This window comes from Symphodus melops (assembly GCF_947650265.1).
Source record: "Symphodus melops genome assembly, chromosome: 2".
NCBI lineage: Eukaryota > Metazoa > Chordata > Actinopteri > Labriformes > Labridae > Symphodus > Symphodus melops.
This window is the reverse complement of record NC_136692.1, coordinates 8,029,474-8,050,948: the sequence shown is the minus strand read 5'-3', so window position 1 is coordinate 8,050,948 and position 21,475 is coordinate 8,029,474. Positions and strand designations below refer to the sequence as shown.

General features: G+C 39.6%; 1 protein-coding gene across 1 annotated transcript in view; it reads right to left on the bottom strand.

The window, feature by feature from the left end:
• LOC306820410 (polyunsaturated fatty acid lipoxygenase ALOX15B-like) overlaps positions 1–21,475 on the bottom strand; it is a gene marked incomplete at its 5' end in the record, with an annotated part of 39,846 nt that overhangs the window by 17,286 nt on the left and 1,085 nt on the right. Inside the window, 6 exons of the mRNA XM_079338240.1 lie at positions 18,553–18,722; positions 19,694–19,780; positions 19,891–20,094; positions 20,345–20,488; positions 20,645–20,811; positions 21,264–21,367. Of these exons, the coding sequence (XP_079194366.1) occupies positions 18,553–18,722; positions 19,694–19,780; positions 19,891–20,094; positions 20,345–20,488; positions 20,645–20,811; positions 21,264–21,367 (876 nt within the window). The remainder of the gene's footprint in view (positions 1–18,552; positions 18,723–19,693; positions 19,781–19,890; positions 20,095–20,344; positions 20,489–20,644; positions 20,812–21,263; positions 21,368–21,475) is intronic.

The window sequence follows — 21,475 nt, the reverse complement described above, 5'->3', positions numbered from 1 at the left end:
TTGCTTCGAAACGGAGGAGAAACAGCAGAGAAGTTCAGACGAACTGTTTGTTTGCCCAAGACGGGAAAAGAGATTTTGTTTTTTTCGCTCAGCGGTCAGGTTTTTTTGTAATGATGGATTCGAGGATAAAGATGGCGAGCTACCCCGAAGATCACCTCACCTCCCCCCTACAAGTGTGGTAGGATTAGGAAACAAACCTTGAAAGACATTGACTCCATTTTTTTCCCCCCCGTTTTTTTGTGTGTGTGAAACGGACCTAAAAACCCCCATCTTTCCAGAGCGGAAAGAGGAAAATTGTTTTTGAATTTGTTTTTGAGAATAAGTTTTTCAAAAATACAATTGTTATTATTTAAACTCACCTGTGTTGGTTTTTTTGTTGGGTATACGCACACACCATGGCTTCCTAGAGACGTACCTAATTTCTTCACTTTATATTTTAGTAAGAATTAAACCTTAATACGAGAGTCAAATTTAGCCCACATGTTACATTATCCTTAAAGTGACCTGTGCTCAGTAAGGTGACTATCAATATGCATTAAAGTGTCCAACTGGAGGCTGACTCTGAGCTCAGCAGTGCAGATGAGGAGTGAGAAAAAAAGCGAAAAATGAGTCCAGGGTTCATCGTGTGCTTCTTCCCTGCCGTGACAGTGAAGTGTTGTACAGTCTTATGGCCAGGGGGACAAAAGAGTTCTTGAGTCTGTCCATGGAGCACGACTGTGACAGCAGTCTGTCACTGAACATGCTCCTCTGTCCGGTGAAGGTGCTGTGCAGAGGGTGGTGTGTGTTGTCCATGATGGAGAGCATTTTGTCCAGAGTCCTCCTCTCTACCACTGTCACCAGTGAGTCCAGCTCTGTACCCACCACAGAGCCGGCCCTCCTCACCAGTCTGTCCAGGCGTGCTGTGTCCCTCTTCTTGCAGCTTCCTCCCCAGCACACCACGGCGTAGAAGAGGACGCTGGACACCACAGACTGGTAGAACATCTGCAGCAGCTTTTTGCAGATGTTGAAGGACCCCAGCCTTCTCAGGAAGTACAGACGACTCTGTCCCTTCCTGCAGGTAGTGTCCATGTTAGGCGACCAGTCCAGCTTGTCATCCAGCTGCAGCCCCAGGTACCCGTAGGTCCTGACCACCTCCACGTCGACCCCCCCAATGGAAACAGGTTTTAGATGTGGTTTCTTCCTTCAGAAGTCCACCACCATCTCCTTGGTCTTGGAGGTGTTTAGCTGCAGATGGTTGTCACTGCACCACGTCACAAAGTCCCTGATCAGGCTCCTGTACTCCTCCTCCTGTCCATCCCTGACACAAGCAACTATCGCAGTGTCGTCCGAGTATTTCTGCATGAGGCAGAGCTCAGAGTTATACTGGAAGTCAGAGGTGTACAAGGTGAACAGGACAGGGGAGAGCACAGTCCCCTGTGGTGCTCCGGTGCTGCTGACCACAGTGTCAGATGTGCAGTCCTTCAGTCTGACGTACTGTGGTCTCTCTGTGAGGTAGTCCGTGATCCACCTCACCAGGTGCGAGTCCACCCTCATCTCGGTCAGCTTGTCTCTCAGTAGGAGGGGATGGATGGTGTCGAAAGCGCTTGAGAAATCAAAGAACATGATTCTCATCACGCTGCTCCCTTTGTCCAGATGAGAGTAAGCCCTGTGTAGAAGATAGAGGATGGCATCGTCCACGCCCACCTTTGCCTGGTATGCAAACTGCAGGGGATCCTGTGCGTGTTGGACCTGGGGTCTGAGGTGTTGGAGCAGCAGCCGTTCAAAGGTCTTCATAATGTGGGATGTCAGAGCGATTGGTCTGAAGTCGCTTGGCTCACTGGGGTTTTTCTTCTTGGGGACCGGGGTGAGGCACGAGGTCTTCCAGAGCACAGGAACCTTCCCAAGCCGCAGGCTCATGTTGAAGACGTGCTGAAGTGGCTCCCCCAGCTCAGCAGAGCAGGCCTTTAGCATCCTGGGACACACCTTGTCCGGGCCTGCTGCCTTCCTGGGGCGGAGTCTCTTCAGCTCCTTGCTCACCTGGTCTCAGAGCTTTTATCTCATATCTATACGGCTAATGTTTACTTTTTGACGCGCGTCAAACTCACATATAGACTGATCGAACTCCGACCGCTGGAAAATAAGGACGAAGAAAATGTTTGTTTTTTTTCTCTCTACTTTCCCGCGGGTGGTCTTGTTTGTTGGTTTTTGACCCCACAGTCCTGTAACTTTTTCACAACATCTGTCAGAGCGCCCCCTATTGTATTACACTGAAAACACCAATTGACGGAAATTTCCGTCAATGGCGGGTAACGGTTGGATCCAAATGACGGAAAATTCCGTCAATGGCGGGGAATGAGTTAATGCAGGTAGATTTCACCACTACCAGACCAGATGACTGGACTATACAACCCCAGGATGTGAGTGGTAATAAAATGAAGCCCACCATTGTAAAATTCTCAGTTTGCAGATGAATAAAGGATTATCTTATCTTACCTTATTCAGTTTATCAGGGCTTATTGCCCTTGATTGCATGTAAATGCTCAGGCCTTGTTATTATATCCATTTTATATAGGTTGAGTGAGCCTTGATTCTTAATTACCTAAATTGTCTTCTCCTTAAAAAGAATTGGTTACTAGACAAGATGTCTTTCTTGTGATAAGAAACAGGCCAGGCAGGATGTGTCTTCCCCTACAGGAGGTGAAAGGATTCGGGAGTAGATGCACCAATGAGAGAATGGGAACCACTCATCCGAAGACACATAATTTGGAAGTTGCCCCAATCGGAGGAAGGAAACCGCACATTCTTGAATGCATAATTTGGTTAGATATTCTCTGTCTAATGTATAAAAGGGTTCAGGGAAAGATAGTCGGGGCTCAGACTTCGCAAACTGACCAGGTATCTGTCTGTTGTCAGGGACACGTAGTGTTGAACCCAGAGACTCTGTAACTTCTATTCTTGATTCATCAGGTTAATAAACTCTGTTAACCTGAAAGAGACGCGTCTAGTCATTCCTCTCATCCCATCAAAAGAATGCGCAGAGAGATTTGAGGAAATTATTTAGAGGAGTCAGATTTCTATTAACAACATTTAGGAAAAGGATTCAATAACAACTGTTATCCTTCACTTGGTGACCCCGACGATGGGGGATGAGGTTTGATGGAGGACGTAAGTATTGATTAATTTATAACATTTTTTGAAACATGTTTAATTGAAATGTATTAATTTCTTAAGGTAGTAGAACGACTGCATTGAAGTCTATGGTACAACGTCCAGACCTATCCAGACATCGAGAGGCCTCACAAAAACCAAAGGTGAACACAAACCTTTTCCATAAAATTGTGCACATTGGAAAATCTAAATTATCGTTGTCTGGTTTGGGTATAGACGGTGTTAATGTCTAAATTTAGAAAATTGAATCAAGAATACAAGTAAGCGATCGAACAGAAGGCCGTACGAAGAGAAGTCAGGGGCGAGAGACTGGCTATGAAACCAGGGGCGAGAGACTGGTTAGAAAATCAGGTGCGAGAGACTGACTAGGAAACCAGGGGCGAGAGACTGGTTAGAAAGCCAGGGGCGAGAGACTGGCTGGGATAAATGTTGGGCTGGGTCTTTTCTTCTGACACTGAATGAAAATGTAAAGAAGGCAACAGGTTGAGCGCTGGTCATTTCAGTTGACAGAGAACTGTGTGTGGGATTATTGGGGAGGCTGTGAATCAGCAGAAGTGTATTAAAACTGTTTGTGAGTCTGGGATAGAACCCCCAGTGACTGGCCGCAGTAGTCTTTAGGACTGCTGTAGAAGCTTGCCAGTTAGGACTCCAAATAGAGCATTGCGTCTATACATTTTCTGCTGTTCACGTGTATGTAGTGTTTTCTGTTGTGTGTTAATTTGAATTTAAGTTCTGCTCCTTAAGTACAAATATTTATAAATATATATATTGTTTCGTCCATTGCACCTCCTTTCTCTTTTCTCTCACTGGTTCAGAGAGTGGAAAGGGGAAAGGTAGGGCTTTTTCTTCTACCCTGTTACCGGTATTTTGAGCAACACCTTTAGCTCTACCTGGTAAACCTGTGAGTAGATGTGTGTGTGCTGGTGGAGTTTTTGGATGTGTGAGTGCTGTGCTGAGTAGGTGTGTGTGAGTGCTGTGCTGAGTACGTGTGTGTGTGTGTGTGCTGTTGATGTCTGTTGATGTGTGTGTTTGTGTGCTGTGTGGTAAATCATGTTTGTGAAGGCCTGTGAAATTATTTTGTTTGAGTGTGATTGATAAATAGAATTTTAGTGTTATTAAATAGGCAATAATAGTGGAACATTTACTGAAGGAGAGGGGAAAATCTTTTAAAATTCTTCAAAAGGTTTAAAACAGATAAACTATACATTTGCATAGTTAATAAGAGGAGGTCATTTTTAACTGCTAGAAGATTCAGTTTGGGTTTTGGCTGTTGATTGGAAGGGTGGGGCTCTGGTCTGTGTGCTTGTTGGCTCTGTGCACTGGGTTGATATGCACCTTTAAAGGAGAGATTAGATAGGGTGTCTTACAGGAGAGAAGACGGCCCCACCCTTTCTTAGCCCATTCAGTATCACCCAGTATTACTTTGTTTTTAGGTAGTTAAATGTGTTCATGTTTTATAGTGTTTTTCTTGTTGTTATATAGACATATTATGTAGCTAAATTTAAGCATTGATTAATTCAAGGAGCGCAGGAAATGAGGTAGCTGTCGTAGATCACTAGTACTTATTTGCATGCATTGATTATACAAACAACCCACTTTGTTTTTTACATTCTTAAAATAGAAAACCAAAAATTACTTTATTTTGGCCCCATAGCTTAGACAATAATTTAAACTTCGTAATTATGTTCACCTTGCTGACATTTCAACTATATCTAGACTGTTTACAAGTGATGTTTAAACAATTAGACTGGAAATTTTACTGACATCAATGACAAACTGTACACAAACATGAAGTCAACTTAGATGGTGCTACACTTGTTGGCATGTTCTTAATATAAGGTTGTACTAGGGATGGCATAGCTTTGGTTCAAAAAAGCAGTCCTAGTAGCAGGCCTAGCAGAATGAGTAAAAGCAGAACTAGTTGAAATGCCTGGTTTTAATAGTGTATCGCTCCCCAGATGGGAGATACACCTCTTACATCACTTACGCTCACATAAACAACAGCAAACAGCAGATGATAGAGTTAATAAGACTTAGAGCTGCACCTCCTAAAGATACAGCTTCAAGAGGGAGAGGCTACTTTATGATGCAACCAAATAAGCTCCGGTGTTTAATCTAGAGCAACCATATGTGCAGCAGCCATATCACTCTTGTGGGAGGAGTACAGGGTACAACTTCAATCTGTACAGGCGTGGTTACAGGGGATATGGTGGACTTGGCTGGGTTGGGTTTGCTCCAGGTCCACAGAATCAAGGATATTTTTATTGTGGGACACTCGACCACTGGGCCAGACACCGCCCAGGACAGTGGGCTGCTCCAGCCCTCCCTTACAGGGCCCTCTGAAGCAGCAAGCAGCATGCTTCTTATCAGTACCGGACTCCTAATGGACAAGGAGCCACCCAGGTGTGACAGCAGCCTGGTTAAATGTCAAGGGTCAACCAGAGTGCTTTAAGGGAGAGGGTTTGGCAGAGCCCCTCCTCACAATGACTGTTGAAGTCATGCAGCTCTGTGGTTGACACAGGACTGTGACTCCACTCTCACTGGTGATGTTTCACAACCTTCAATCTTCATCGCAATGGGTTCCAGTAGTGGAGTTCACGGGTACACCAACGACCATTCCCAGAGACACTTGACAAAAGGCGACATTCTTGCTTTTTACAACTTTTGGGAAACTTGGGTGCAGTCCATCCAGCCTTTAGTCCCTCCAAAAGACCTGTACCACATTACTTTAAATTACATTCGTACTCCCAACTTTGTGTATCATGATGCTTTTGGAGCATATGTTGTTAACTCTCACTGGTGTATTACCTCTCTCTGTATTCTTATGGGCCCAGAGCGTGTTGTAGCTGCTGTTCATTTGACCTCTAACGGATAGAATGGTTTTAATTCTCAGGTTATTTTACTCCATTCTTCTTAGATGTTTCTGAAAAAGGGGGTGTTGTTAATGCGGCCCTTTTTCAGAAAAAAGGGGGATATAGACGGGTATTGATGCATAATAATATATGTAGTGGCTGTTGTAAAAGCTCTTGTAAAGACAACACATACTGTGACTTTTCTTCATTCTTATCTAAAGCATTTACTGTGACAAATCTCAGACAAACAAAGTTGTAAATAGTTTTGTTCCATCCTCACATTATTTACACTGCAGAAAGCATCAACATAGCTGACTAAATAAACCTTTACTTCTCACATCTGTGAAGAACAAGTCCAGAAATATGTAAAACTAATTTGTCAAATGTGTATATTGCTCATTTAGAGGTGAGAACATTTTTTACACGTCTGTTGTTTTAGACATCCAGAGAAACTTTACCACTTATCACTGACTAAACTGGAAATGTAGAAGATTCTCTTCATCACAAAAAGTAAAAGTATTAGATATAGCATTGAAAGCAGCAAAAGGTGACATAGATAGACAATTTAATGATCCTAAAGGAAGAATTTAAAGGTAATAGTGAGTGAAAGAAGGTGACAGAAAGTAAAAGTGGTTCAGATTAACCTGTTGGTGGATGTGAGAAAGCGGATGTGAGGATGCAGTTAGAAGGATGTTTGTGAAAGTGCAGAAAGAAGGAATTAAGTAAGTGAAGAGAAAGAGTCCAGGAAGTGATGACACAGATGAAGGTGAAAGAGTTTGAGACTGAGAGATTGAGAGGAGATTTAATGTCTATTTATATTTTGTTTTTGTAAATGGGGTACAAAAGAATATGTTTGCAGGATATATCTTTGTAAATATTTTCCTTCAATGAACAACAACAAAAAAAAAGAGACAGTAACAAGTAACTTTTACTTAAAGTAGATTTTCAAATAGCTAGTTTTTATTTTCATTTGAGTGCATGTTTAGACTGACTTTGAGTATTTTAGTAAAATATTAATAAAAAATAGTACCTTTATTTGTAAGAATACTTTAGTTCTTTTTATGCCTCTGACTGAGGGTCATTTGAGATTTAGATCGCCTGTAGAGATGGTGTGCAAAGATTGATGGTAGCACACTAAGATCTGCTGGTCTGATTACTTCTCTCAAGATGTTTTTTGTGTTTTTAACTTTAAGCCACATGAAACTTCACATTTTTTTGGTAAGTACTTTCATTCATCATTCCTGTAATATATTCATATTCAGTGACAGTGGGTCTAAAGGCCTTTAGGGGGACGCCCCTGGATCTCACCAGACTTGAATATGGATTTTATTATGGGGCTCTAATTGTACTAGTAGCTTCTCTTTCTATATGTATAATATGATAATAATAATAATAAATTAATACACATTTTTTGTTGAATGATTATTATTGACATGTTTAAGAATGGATCAGGACAGTTTTGTTTTGTTTTGTATTTTTTCTCTTTTTGTTCTCCTTTTCTCTGTGCTATCTTTCTCTTAAGATTCAGAGGCAGGCGCAGTGATCTTGCAAGTTCTCAATATCTTCACCTCTCCAACACCATTGAAATTCCTAGACTTCAATGGCAACATGTGTTTAACAGACGTAAATGATTAATTCCTTTAATGCAGGTAGATTTCACCACTACCAGACCAGATGACTGGACTACACAACCCCAGGATGTGAGTGGTAATAAAATGAAGCCCACCATTGTAAAATTCTCAGTTTGCAGATGAATAAAGGATTATCTTATCTTACCTTATTCAGTTTATCAGGGCTTATTGCCCTTGATTGCATGTTAATGCTCAGGCCTTGTTATTATACCCATTTTATATAGGTTGAGTGAGCCTTGATTCTTAATTACCTAAATTGTCTTCTCCTTAAAAATAATTGGTTACTAGACAAGATGTCTTTCTTGTGATAAGAAACAGGCCAGGCAGGATGTGTCTTCCCCTACAGGAGGTGAAAGGATTCGGGAGTAGATGCACCAATGAGAGAATGGGAACCACTCATCCGAAGACGCATAATTTGGAAGTTGCCCCAATCGGAGGAAGGAAACCGCACATTCTTGAATGCATAATTTGGTTAGATAATCTCTGTCTAATGTATAAAAGGGTTCAGGGAAAGATAGTCGGTGCTCAGACTTCGCAAACTGACCAGGTATCTGTCTGTTGTCAGGGACACGTAGTGTTGAACCCAGAGACTCTGTAACTTCTATTCTTGATTCATCAGGTTAATAAACTCTGTTAACCTGAAAGAGACGCCTCCAGTCATTCCTCTCATCCCATCAAAAGAATGCGCAGAGAGATTTGAGGTAATTATTTAGAGGAGTCAGATTTCTATTAACAACATTTAGGAAAAGGATTCAATAACAACTTTTATCCTTCAGCAGCTAGCTTAGCCCCGGCTCTGCAGCCTCTGTACCTCCACTTCAGCTCCTCAGGTATCGGGTGAACGATGCCGGCTTGTCCCGCTGTCCGGAGTGAGAGAAGCGTCTCCCTTGAATAAGAAAGTTTTCCGCTGCTATTTCCGCGAAAACACGAAAAAGTATCCATAGGATACATAAAGTTATACACTGAAAGTGTACTATGAAAACTATAAAAGTAGAAGTTGGCACAGAGCCACAACAAAACGAATAACATATCAAGACGAGTACGACAGGGACGGAGCTACTGAATGTGCTGCCACTCACGTCGGCGCACAGGTGAGAATGATGAAGATGATGAAGAGCAAAGGTAAATGAGTGATGGAACTCAGTTTGTTGAACTAAAAACGAACTCAGTTTCATAGGGATTCTGGCTGTTTCTTTTTCAAACACGTCCAAACCATGATGTCGATGACCCCTTATTTCAATTGTATTAACTTTTTTGACTTTCTGTAACTTTTCAATTCTCAAAATGTATTCCTTAAAATAATGTATTTTTATAATGTTTACTTAGTGTAATTCATATAAAAATGTATATTATGCTCTTGAATAATTTTGGTGTTAATTTTATTGTGTTTGTTTTATTAGGGTCAGATATTGGTGTATCCTTTTATACTATATCTCTATGTTTCCTCCTGCTGTACATAACCCTAACAACAATCTTTTAAAAAAAAATCTAAATTCTTGATTTTGCTTCAATAATAGTAATGAACAATATAAAGCATGAAAATAAAAATACTTGTGGATGATATCCCAAAGCTGTAGTCCATCGTCCCTGTCGTAATATCTGGGCATGGCGTTCATTCCACGCTCAGCGATCGCACTCAAACAGGTGGATTAATTTCAAAGTTCACTCCTGTGCAGCTCTCATGAAGAGTGAAAATAGCTTGGGACCAAAATCTTTTTTAATTTTTTTACCAGACTAAACATGTTTAAATTAGCATGGTCTGAGTGGTTCGATATTTTAATATGAGATGTAAGGAGGATTGGCTCGGTTTTTAAGATAGACCCAAGAAATATCAGCAGCTATCTGCGTCTGACCAGTACATTGATCATTTACAATTGCCCTACTGAGTCACAGCCCTGTTCAGTCACTGTAATAGACTTAGACTTAGACTTAGACTGAAGTTTATTGATCCTTTTGGGATGACTCCCTCAAGGAAATTTAGGTTCCAGCAGCATATACAATAAAAATAAAAATAAAAATGTAGCAGGTAACAAAGATAACAATATAAAGAATAATATAGCATAAATAATAGAACACTCTTCCGTTGGAAAAAATATGCATGGAAGAAGCAGAAAAAAAAAATATACAAAAAAAGGCAATGATTATTATTGCGATTATTGCACTTGGTTGAGATTATTATTGCACATACAAGTGAAAGTGTCCATGTGTTATTGCACAATGAGGGTAATGCTGTCCCACTTAAAAACTGAAGTGAATCCTCCAAAAAACATCATAACAGTCACTCTCACCTGAATAGCGATTGGCATCAGCTTGTCATCAGGTGTTTTGTGGAGCAGGATGAGGGGAGCCATCAAGTACTGCTTCTTCCCATTGATGGTGTTTGTCTCCACTCCATCCAAAAGCTTGTAGTCACACAGGTATATGTTGCCATTCTGTTTGAAATTTTAGTGAGGACGAACATTTCTTTTACTCATATATTGTGAATAGGACAAATATTAATTGGCAATGTAAGTGTGACTTACAGGTGTATGATTATCATGTCATTAGAAAAATCTCTCTAACACTAAGACCCTTAAGAGTCAACACAATCATCTTCAATTCCTGTTTCAGGATTTTCTGACCATCGAGGGAGACCATGCTGTCAGTGACAGGAAAGTTCTTCGGTACGACTGAACAGCGTCGGATCAGTATGGGCTTGACAGTATTTAGAAACTGGTAGGCAAAAAATTCATCCTCCTTCCAATGTTTCGGGACATACGCTGGAAAAGAAAGTGCGTTATATGAGCCAGTTTGAGACTTTAAAAAAAAATCTAAATAGGTCTACTGATGACATAAAAAGTAGCAATCAATGTGTTTCATAGAATTCAGATTCACAAACGTAATGGTCATTTATCCTTGTATAGCGCTTTTAAAGTGCAGGTCACATCTACTCATTGACACATTGATGGCAGATGCTGCAGTATAAAGTTTCAGTCATTATTACCTAATCCCATTTATACACTATCACATGCCGCCAACAAACAACATGGGGTTAAGTGTCTTGCCCAAGGACACATCCGAGAAATGTTACAAATAGAGGACAATGAGTCAGAAGGTAGTAAGTGTTATTGCAGAAGTCATACTTAGATCATTTCTAAAACAAATTACTGTTCAATCAATTGGAATCTGTTAATGCCTATTGTTGATTGAAGGCCTAAAGCAGGGACAAACTGATTAAGGGGGCTATTCCAAGTGGGTATTTTCCTATTTGTTAAATAAAATAAATTACTTCAGCCTTCCTACCCATTATAGCTCAGGGATGGGGGAAGTAGGGGTTCTGAGCATGCTGTAATATCCTCTATAGTCAGGCACACTTCAGCTATGACACACCGCCCAGCCCCTCTGCTCACTGGTTGTCTCGAATTAAGTTGTCCTTTAAATAAAACTCTCCATAATGTTTGTCTACTAAACAATATATCACTGTTTTCCAAATGTATTTATTTACCAAAATGAGGGAGAAAAGATCTTGTAATGTGGCAATGCCAGCTTGGTCCGCTCCTGTCGTGACCAGTGTTACTGCGTAAGAGGGAGAGGCGAGCGAGAGTAGGGGACAGTACAGTTACAGAAGTACCTGATATTTCTTTTTGTGTTGTGTTTTTGCTGGGGAACACATTGTAGATATCATCCATCTTAGTCCACTTCTCTGTTCTATCAGCCAGACCATCCAGTTTCAGCACAATCAACCTAGAAAATATATGCAAAAGACATATCTTCAATAGTGTTGTTAAATTGGTAGGGAGTTAAGTGCATAGTTTTATTCATTAATAGATTGCTGATAGAATTGATAGACTTCACCCTTGAGCTGCAGTGAACTGAAACTCTGTACTCTTGGTGAAGGAGAAATGGACCTCCAGAGGCAGAGACTCAATGTTTGCTGCCTTCATGCAATGGGGGAGTCCCTTTGCATACACATGCCATCTGGGAAAAACAGAGAAGATCAGATTTAGATTTCTTCAATCATTGATGTGTTTTAATGAAAATAGATTCAGACAGAACTTGACAGGTCTTACAATTTCACAAGGTTGTCAATGTTTGGTTATGAACATAGGTATCCATTCAAAGGTGTAACTCCTTTACATTCATGTTTGTTTTGAGGATATTAAATTTAAACCCCCTCAGTTCTCACTGATAGTCTTTCTCTCGTTTCTTCAGCTCCTTTTCTCGACTGTACTTGCCAAGAGGATGGATGTCTTCATAGACCAAGAGAGCTTTGAGAAATAAAACACAACAAGCTTTTTAAAATAGTCAGCAAGATTGCATGTAATTCACACTTAACAATCTTTTATTTAAATGTTGTCTGTGGCAAGTGAACAGTACAAACCTTTTCCCTCTTTGTAAAAGTGCACCTCTCTGTCAGTGATCCAGCGGTAGATGGGAAAGTCGAAAGTTTCTCCTTCAGGGGTTTTCACTTCCACTTTGGCAGGAAAACAGGTGTCTTCAGGGGTTAAAAAGAATGGATGCTTGTCCAACTCTATCAGGAGCAACTTTCCAATGGACTTAGTGCAGGACAGGGTAAAAGTCGACACCTTGAGTATTGACAACGAAACAGAGCTGCAACATCCCTGTAACTGGCATAAAAACATCAAAAACATTGGACAACTTGGACAACTCCAAAGTTTTCACAAAAGATCAGTTTTTCATGTGACTCAATTTTAGGATGTACTTTTGCTTTGGGCCACATTGCATGAAGAATTACATAACTAAAAAGTCAGCTTGAGTGAGAATTTACAACAACATCACTATAGTTGTGTGGAAGTTTCCTCACAAAGGCAATGTTGCAGAAGCGTGTAACATAAATATGAATATTATACACTTACTGCTCCATTGCTGAAGGCTACAGGCCCTCTGAAGCCAATGAGCCAAGTGTGATGGCTCTCTCCATCTGTCGCAACCAGATTAATGTAGATATTGTTTAAAGTATAGGCGTTGAAGAAATTGCCAGTGTAGACAGTCACTTCATAATTCACCTTTTTCTCCCCCAATGGATGAATAATCTCTGAGGAGGAAGAATTATTTTTTTCATTACCTCATTATATTACATCATGCCAACGAAAATCATGGGTTGGTCAAGTCTTAAGTAACAGTCACAGCAGGTGTTGAAATGTTAGATCTGTATGAACACGAAATAGAAAACAAAAAACTATTGTGAAATAATGGAAATAAATGTCTCAATGCAGCATTTTTAATTCATCAAACAATCAATCAATTTATATATATATATTTTCATTCTCCTATATCAAAAAAGTTAGCTAATGACACTTTACATACAGTGCAGATCTGAACCATTGCTTCAAAGTATTAGTAGTGTTACTTAAAAAATATCATACATTTTTAATACTTGAAATAATTAAGACCCTACCATTTAAATATTGTGTATATCAGTGGCTATAAGCAATGACAACACCTGCAGTCAAACTATTCGTTCAAGTCTAACATTTAAATGCAGCATGTCACAATGAGTGGCACTTTATACAAAACACACAAAAGAGAGGGCCTGAGTCACTGAAGTAATGCGTGACTTTTGCACCCACTAAAACTTTTCAAATGGCTTCCAAATTCAGATGTGCCCTGAACTGCACTGCAGGGAAAACAGCCTCTCTGTGTGCTAGTTTTGTTTTCTAGTTAAATGAGCCATGACAAACTCATTAAGAGAAGAAGTTGCCCCTTAATCAGACTCATTGCAAAAAAGCCTCTGATTCACAACCGGAAAGAAAAGCAATTCTACCTATATATGACTTAAAAAGAAATAATGTGTTATTAAAGTCTGTAAATTATTTATTATTTTTACATTACGTTTAAAAAATATCACCAAGGGTTAAATGAGCCCGGGGCCCTTCACTCCTCACTCATCATCTATTCGTCAGCACGAGAGTGCAGCTGTAAGATGAAGATAGCTTCTCTCTTTATATAGATTGAAAACAAGAGCAATGCCACCCTAAGGTGAATTCATGCTACTGCTCCTGCTGGTCTTCTTGCACACTTTCACTTCACAACCTCACCAACTGCTATTGAAGATTAAACATCCTCTGAAAGTTGTTTCTCCCTCAATGGAAAAACTACAAGGGCTAAGTCTATTTTTTTCCCGATGAGCTTCCTGTAGTGTTGAAGTAACAGTGAGCATCAAGTTGAAGTAGGTCGTCTAAATTAAATTATACAGAAAGTCTTTGTAAGTAACTGGACATACTGCATATGTAATGTAAGTTATGTAAAAACAGACTTGGGAAGAACATTTGTTGTATTTGTTTCACAATCCAAGTTAAAAAAAAAAAAAAAAAAAGGCTTCCAATCTTTTACAACATTTCATCAGAAAAATGTGGGCAATGCATTTTATGATCAGATTAAGGGTTCAAAGGTGCACCCATTTAAACAGGAGAAGGCAACCAGCTATATTTCATAATTATACAATAAAGTGTAAAGCACTAAGAATAAAATATGTATTTAAACAAAAAGGACAACAAAAAAAAAGCTTACTTCTTCTGTAGTTCAACACAAGTTCCCAAATCCACAAAATGGAGAGACACACCACTGCTAGCCATATGCTGAAAAACATAGCTGAGCCAGGAACACGGGTAGGTATGATCTGACACAGAACGGAAGAAACACAGAGACTATAAATAGTAATCAAACAGGTATGACAAAAATGACACAGGTGAAACGGGTGAGGAAAATCAAAAAAGGAAGAAACCACACAAAGAGATAAAGTAAAACTCGACAAGGAACACTCGGGGCAGAAACTAGAAAAGGGAATGTAAAGCCTAAACTCAGGAATGTGAACAGGAAAACACATACAGGTAATAGAGGAACACAAGTAAATTAATACATAAAGAAGGAAATGACCCGCACCAAGTGTTCTGATTGACAGTCTGTTGTTTAACTCGCTTCCCTCCCCAATCTGTTTACTGGAGAGGCTTTAAAGCTTATCATTGAAAGATAGATTTTTGGCCTATTCTCTTTTTGATTGGACAGAAAAAGTAAGGAAATATGGGAAAGTGAGAGTGGGGAAGAAATTGACTGAAGGATAAAATTATACATGGACCAGTGTGAACAGAAATCAGCCTCTGATTATGAGGTATGTGTTCTCGATTTGATGCTTTTACACAACACAGTCAATAAACCAGTATAGAGATAAAAAATCTAATAAGGGTGCATCCTGTGGCAACATTAGTCCTCTCAGGGGGCAACCTCCTAGCCGCAAGAATGTAGGAGGGGGGGGCTTTAAAGGCAACTTTCCGAACCTTCAAGGTCACCTTACAAAGCAGAAATCAAAGGAGGGGGAACAGGCGGAGGCGATTAATGTACAACAAACTCACAATAGATAGATAGATAGACAGATAGATAGATAGATAGATAGATAGATAGATAGATAGATAGATAGATAGATAGATAGATAGATAGATAGATAGATAGATTTAAAATGAAAATGAAAGGATTTGTGCCTTAAACAGGCTAGAATGTAATATAAATATTTTTACAGTCAGTGCCTTTAATCCTGGTTTAGAAAGTTCAATGTTAAAACATTTAGTGTAGAGATAAAGTAGTGAAGTGTTCTGTGACAAGATAATCTGATTTACACACCAGTAATACCTGTCTTAAAAACCGTACAGAGAAGTTTTGTACACAACCCTGAAAAGAATGCATGCTCCATGCATCTAAAACAAACTCTGCAGGTTGCAGAAAAAACTCATCTCTTTCAATCAAGGTTGAAAATTCACCTGTTCAGAGCTGCCTCTCATTGAACAATTTTAATAAACATTTAAATACGTCTTTTTTTTTTTAAACCTTATAACTCTGCACTGTAACTTTTACTATTGTGCGTTGTAAAGTAACTAGACAGAACTAGTCAGAAACAAAGACCCAAAAAAGTAGAATCACGCAAGGCAGAGTTCAATAAACATCAGAGTTTTAATACATGGTCCAGAAGGATATTGTTAAAGCACGTCTGGCTCTTTTAAGTGGGAGTTTGTTCTATCGCTGTGGCTTATCTTAACACAGTTCATTGATGCTTTCACAAATGCATGCTGAATCTAGAAGAAACTGTAGCCAGGTTCCGAAACACCAGCACCCTCCCCGGGTCATTCAAGGTTCATTTAAGATGGACATCGGCACCGTTTTTGACTTGAAAATGTGTCTGTGTTTGGAAATCCTGGATGCTTCGTCCTCTGGACTGAAGAGGAAAGGATCATTTAGCTTGTTTTCATTGCTCAGTTCTTGAAAACATCTGCCTGCCATCTGGAGTTCAAGGCCAGAGACCTGGAAAATTATAGTCAAGGGAAGAACTTCTTTTTTGGCAGGATATTAAAAACTGCAACCACCGCTGGCATACATTCAAAAAACAGTAGGCCTACAGCAGGTGGCAGGATTTGTTTTATTAATTTTAACACTTCAATAGTCATAAACACAAATCTTGCCAGAAGAGAAATCATTTATGACACATGTTGGCAAATTTACAGAGGAGAAGTCCCTGCAGCGGTATCAGTCAATAAAAAAAATTGTCGGTCAGTGTTGGCTTTTTAGTGTTATTTCTCAATCAACACATAGGATACTTTCATCTACATACAGTCATAAAAAAATACTAAGTGGAAAATAAACTCAAGAACTCTGATCAGAACACTGAAAATTAATTTCTTCAGGATTGAAGTACATTTCTGTGTTCAGTATTTTGATCAGATAAATTAATTGTTTGTTATTGTGTAAGTTTATCAGTTTATTGTCCGCCCTCTTGTCGATTATAAACTCAAAACATTTTTCTAACTCCAATTAGACTTCCCAAGATCCATCTCAAAAAAGGGGGCACAATGCTACCACCTACTGATGAATGAGCGCTATTACACCACAGCGATGCAATATCACATGATTTCACTTCCGTACCTCACGAGTCCACATCTATTCAAAATGTTACTGTATTCAGGGAGGAAGCAGCGCACGTAGCTGACTATGTGGAGGCTAAGACCGAATAAAGAGCCACGTTAATGAAAATCTGCACCTTAAACCGGAGGGCTGACTTTGTGAGAGCACCACAGACTGTAAATATTAAAGAGAGTACAGATCATGTCTCTGCTCAGATTTGGAGTCACTCTGCTGCTGTTTACATATTCAGTAAGTACCATGTATACTGCTATTGGAGGAGTTGTGCCTTTCATTATTGTTAATGTTTACATTCTACATATTTTTGTAAAAAAAAACGTCAAAGATGGTTGTTCCCCTGTTTAAAAGCCCTGCTACTGTGCTCAAGACTAACACGATTTGTAGCTGTGAATATTTGTTATCAATAGTGCCATAGGGACATTTGCATCCATTAGTTTCATGTTGATGTAAAGAGCTGATTAAACTGAACTTGCATTTAGAACTAGGTTTCATTTCATCCAGTTGTTAAACTCTGTTTACTGTAATGCATTGTGTGCGTGTGCATGTGTGTGTGTGTGTGTGTGTGTGTGTGTGTGTGTGTGTGAACTTAAATACATTTAAATATCTTTAACATAAAAACATGACAAAATATCAAAATAGGCTGGTTTGTAATGATGAGTGCAGGGAAGCATTTTTTCCCCATCATTTTCCAAAGAAAGCAAAGGTTACCAGCTGGTCCAAAGTCAGCTGAGAGGCCAGTATTTAGCCATAAAGCATGAAACTTTAACCACAGCACATAAGCCGACTCAGCTGTCTATGAATGTTGATCACGAAAGTAAAGATCTCTCATCTCCGTTTTATTGCAGCTCGGAGAACCTGGTTCCTTCAGCGTGGACTACGAGAACGACTGCTTCAGGAAAGATGGAGAAGTGTTTCGTTACATATCAGGAAGCATCCACTACAACAGGATCCCCAGAGCGTACTGGAAGGATCGGCTGCTGAAGATGTACATGGCAGGACTGAACGCCATCGAGACGTATGTTTACCTCACGTCTCGCTCTCTTTACCCATTACATTGATGTGGTCTTTCAGTCACGGGCAGTTGTTGGGATATTTCAGCTCCATTTAATGTAAGAAATAATGTAGAGTGACTGTATGTTCCAGAAGTTATTACCTGGCTGTCACACACTTGTTCAGGGTTTCTAAACATTTGCATGTGACGAAGATAAAGACCTGCTACTCAACTACTTTCTGAGATGTCACTCTACTGACAAAACGACAAAGAATCAACCTTTTAACACTTTCATATAGGATTAACGTTTGAAAGAACATAATTAGAAATTCAATTCAGTTTATTTAAGAAGTCGACAGTGCAGTTTTTTAAAACACCTGATTATCTATGGGTAAAAATGCCAGAATTAGCCAAAACGGGATTTGGTATATATATATATGCAAAAGACGTATCTTTAATAGTCTTGTTAAATTGGTAGGGAGTTAAGTGCATAGTTTTATTCATTAATAGATTGCTGATAGAATTGATAGACTTCACCCTTGAGCTGCAGTGAACTGAAACTCTGTACTCTTGGTGAAGGAGAAATGGACCTCCAGAGGCAGAGACTCAGTGTTTGCTGCTTTCATGCAATGGGGGAGTCCCTTTGCATACACATGCCATCTGGGGAAAACAAAGAAGATCAGATTTAGATTTCTTCAATCATTGTCAATCAGTGTTTTAATGAAAATATGGCATATATATATATATGTCTTATATATATATATATATATAAAATTTATTCTATGTTTTGAAACTAAGGAAATTTAAAGAGAAGTCTTGAAAGAAATCTTCCAGCCTTCTTGCTGTTCTGGAATCTGACCCAACTGAAATGGACTGATGAAATCCCGTCTTGTTTGACTTTAGTGTGAATTATGACATCTATCAAGTTGATTTTTTAGAGGGCATTCCATGGCAACATATGTCGACAATTTGATACTAATATGGTAAAATAATAATAAGAATGCAAAACTGAAAGTACATATAATACCTGTGGATGATATCCCAAAGCTTCAGTCCATCGTCCCTGTAGTAGTAGTTGGGTATAGCCTCCACCCCACGCTCAGCGATGTCGTCTGGTATGCAGAGAGAGCTGTAGGTCATTGACGCCATTGCTCTCTTAAGGATTGTAAACATAGCCTCTCTGCCACTAGCTGCATACTAGGGACCAGTCAACATAGGAATATTGTTTTAAGATAGGTACCGTAAATTCCGGACTATAAGCCGCTACTTTTTTCTCACACTTCGAGCACTGCGGCTTCTACTCCGGTGCGGCTAATGCATGGATTTTTTATGGGGGACAATGAGCTTCTGCCGCAAAAACATTTGACTTCGTCACGTCGGATCTTAATATCAGTCATTTTGCGCTTCATGCACGCACCCTCATCATGGAAAACACACGGAGAAATGCATATGATGTAGCTTTCAAGTTAAAGGCGATCGACCTGGCTGTCAAAGAAGCTAACAGAGCTGCTGCACGTTAAGATGACACTGACAGCGACAACAGAGACTGAGGAAGTGAGTAATGAAGTCATTCTGAGGCAGTGAATGGATGGACTTTTTCTTGTGAAATATATTACGGTCATCTTTTTCATCAGCCGTGTTACAGACACCGTCGGCTAGGCTTCGTATTGTAACGGTTCATGTTGTAAAGTCAGTAGTTGATAATGTGTTCATAATTCCGATTATGTGGAGAGTCAGTGAATGCACCAGCGAGAACGTGTTGAGTGGCTGTATGAGAGAACGCTGGGGGAGAGAGTTGGATTGTTACGGCAAGTTATGGTTTTGTTCTCCGCTGTAAACGGCGTGGTCACGGCCGACAGTGATCGGGTTATTAAAAGTTATTATTTGAACGCTCTCGTCGTCCTTTAACGTCCGTACGGACGCTACAGTATTTGCGGATGTTACCGGTAGCCTACGTCTGTGTAAATAGCTCTTGTTATAGCGTGGACACCTGCGGCTTATAATCAAGTGCGGCTTATATATGTACAAATACATTTATTTACTTATTTTTAGCCGGTGCGGCTTATATCCAGGTGCGCTCAATAGTACGGAATTTACGGTATTAGGTACTGTACATGATATTAAAAGATTGTTAAGGGACTTTGTTGTGCTGGTTGGTCTTTTGCTACCTTTGCGAAAATACCATCCTCAGAAATGAGCAGATTTCGAGCCATGAGGTTGATCTGCAGGGTGTAGCGAGTGTGAGGGGTGAGCAGCTGAGGGAACAATTAAACTATATGTTAGGAACAATATTGCAAAAAAAAAAAAAAGTCAGAGATTTGATGCCTCTTTACTATGTAGTTGTATTTAATACTTAAATATATACCTTGTACAGAGGATGCACCATGGGCACATTGCGCAGCAGAGATACAGCAAAAACTTCAGCCAGCAGATGAGTGCGCAGCAGGTGAACATTGAGTTCATGGTAATTGAAATCTGCACTTCTCACAAAAATCTTGGCCAGCAACCAGTCGTACTCTGTGTCTGAAGGATAAAAGATGGGATTGTCTGCTCCAGGAGTCTGCTTCAGCTACAGGAGAAGAACGCGAGATGTGGTTAATTCAATATGATTAGTCCATTTACAGTACTGGCTAGTTTGATGATCCTTGCCTTCTTGCGTGCTTTGGTGTTGCTCAGGCCTTTGAAGCTGTATTATAGTCTTGGTTAATTATTTTAGCAAAGCAGATGCTCTATTTCTCAATAAATAAAATATCATGGTTTAAGGGCTGCCTTACACATTTACCTCACTTTAATATTTACTCTTCTTGAGTCACTCTCACCTGAATAGCGATTGGCTTCAGCTTGTCATTAGGTGTTTTGTGAAACAGGATGAGGGGAGCCATCAAGTATTGCTTCTTCCCGTTGATGATGTTTGCCTCCACTCCATCCAAAAGCTTGTAGTCACACAGGTATATGTTTCCTTTCTGTTTGAAATTATGGTAAAGAATGAGAGATTTTTACTAAAACTCATACAATGTGGATATTACAAGTGATTTAACATGCCATGTGGAAATGCAAGATTCTGATAAGAATGTGAAATAAATAAAAAGTGAGTTTTGGAGCGAGGTAAAAAAAATCACCTTCAATTCATCATCCAAGGTACACTGACCAGGGAGAAAGATCAAACCTTCAGACACAGGAAAGTGCTCTGGGATGGCTGAACAACGCCTGATCATTGTGGGGTTCATACCGTTTAAGAACTGGTAGCCAAAGAAAGTGTCCTCTTTCCAATGTTCAGTGGTGTAGTCTGTCAAAATAACAGCAGGAAGTTCCTGAGTTTCAAGATTAAGAATAGACAACTACAGCGACGTAGTTTAGTGATAGCTGAGCTTCATGTGAATCAGCCTAATGGGAAACAGTTCCAAGAAGACTCATGGTCAGGATTGCACACCAAAGTTGCTTTAAAGTTAGATTTCAGTCATCTAATTAATGAAATGTTACTCTGTCCAGTAAAAAGTTTAGTCATTGCTTAATTTTGACATAGAAAAATAAAAATACACAGAAAACCTTCTGCCTTGATAATTTTTAACATTTTAACAAGCAAAGAGAAGCCAATGTACTACTTAGCATTCATTAGAAATGTATGAGACATTCACACACAGAATTATCTTTAGAAAACCATCTCACAAAATTCACACAAAAACATTACTTTGCAGACAGAATCAAGTTTTTCAGTAAACTAGCGTGATTATGAAGTACCTGATATATCAGTGCGCTTGCAGCAGAACACCCGTTTGATATCCTCGATATCAGTCCACCTCTCTTTGCAGTCAGCCAGACCCTCCAGTTTCAGCTCAGCCAGCCTGAAATAAAAGACAAATGGAAGCTTTATTGTTTGTTCTTGAACAGTTAAATAAACAGGTAGGGAAAAAGGTACATTGTTTTATTGTTGGAAAGATATCTGATAGAAT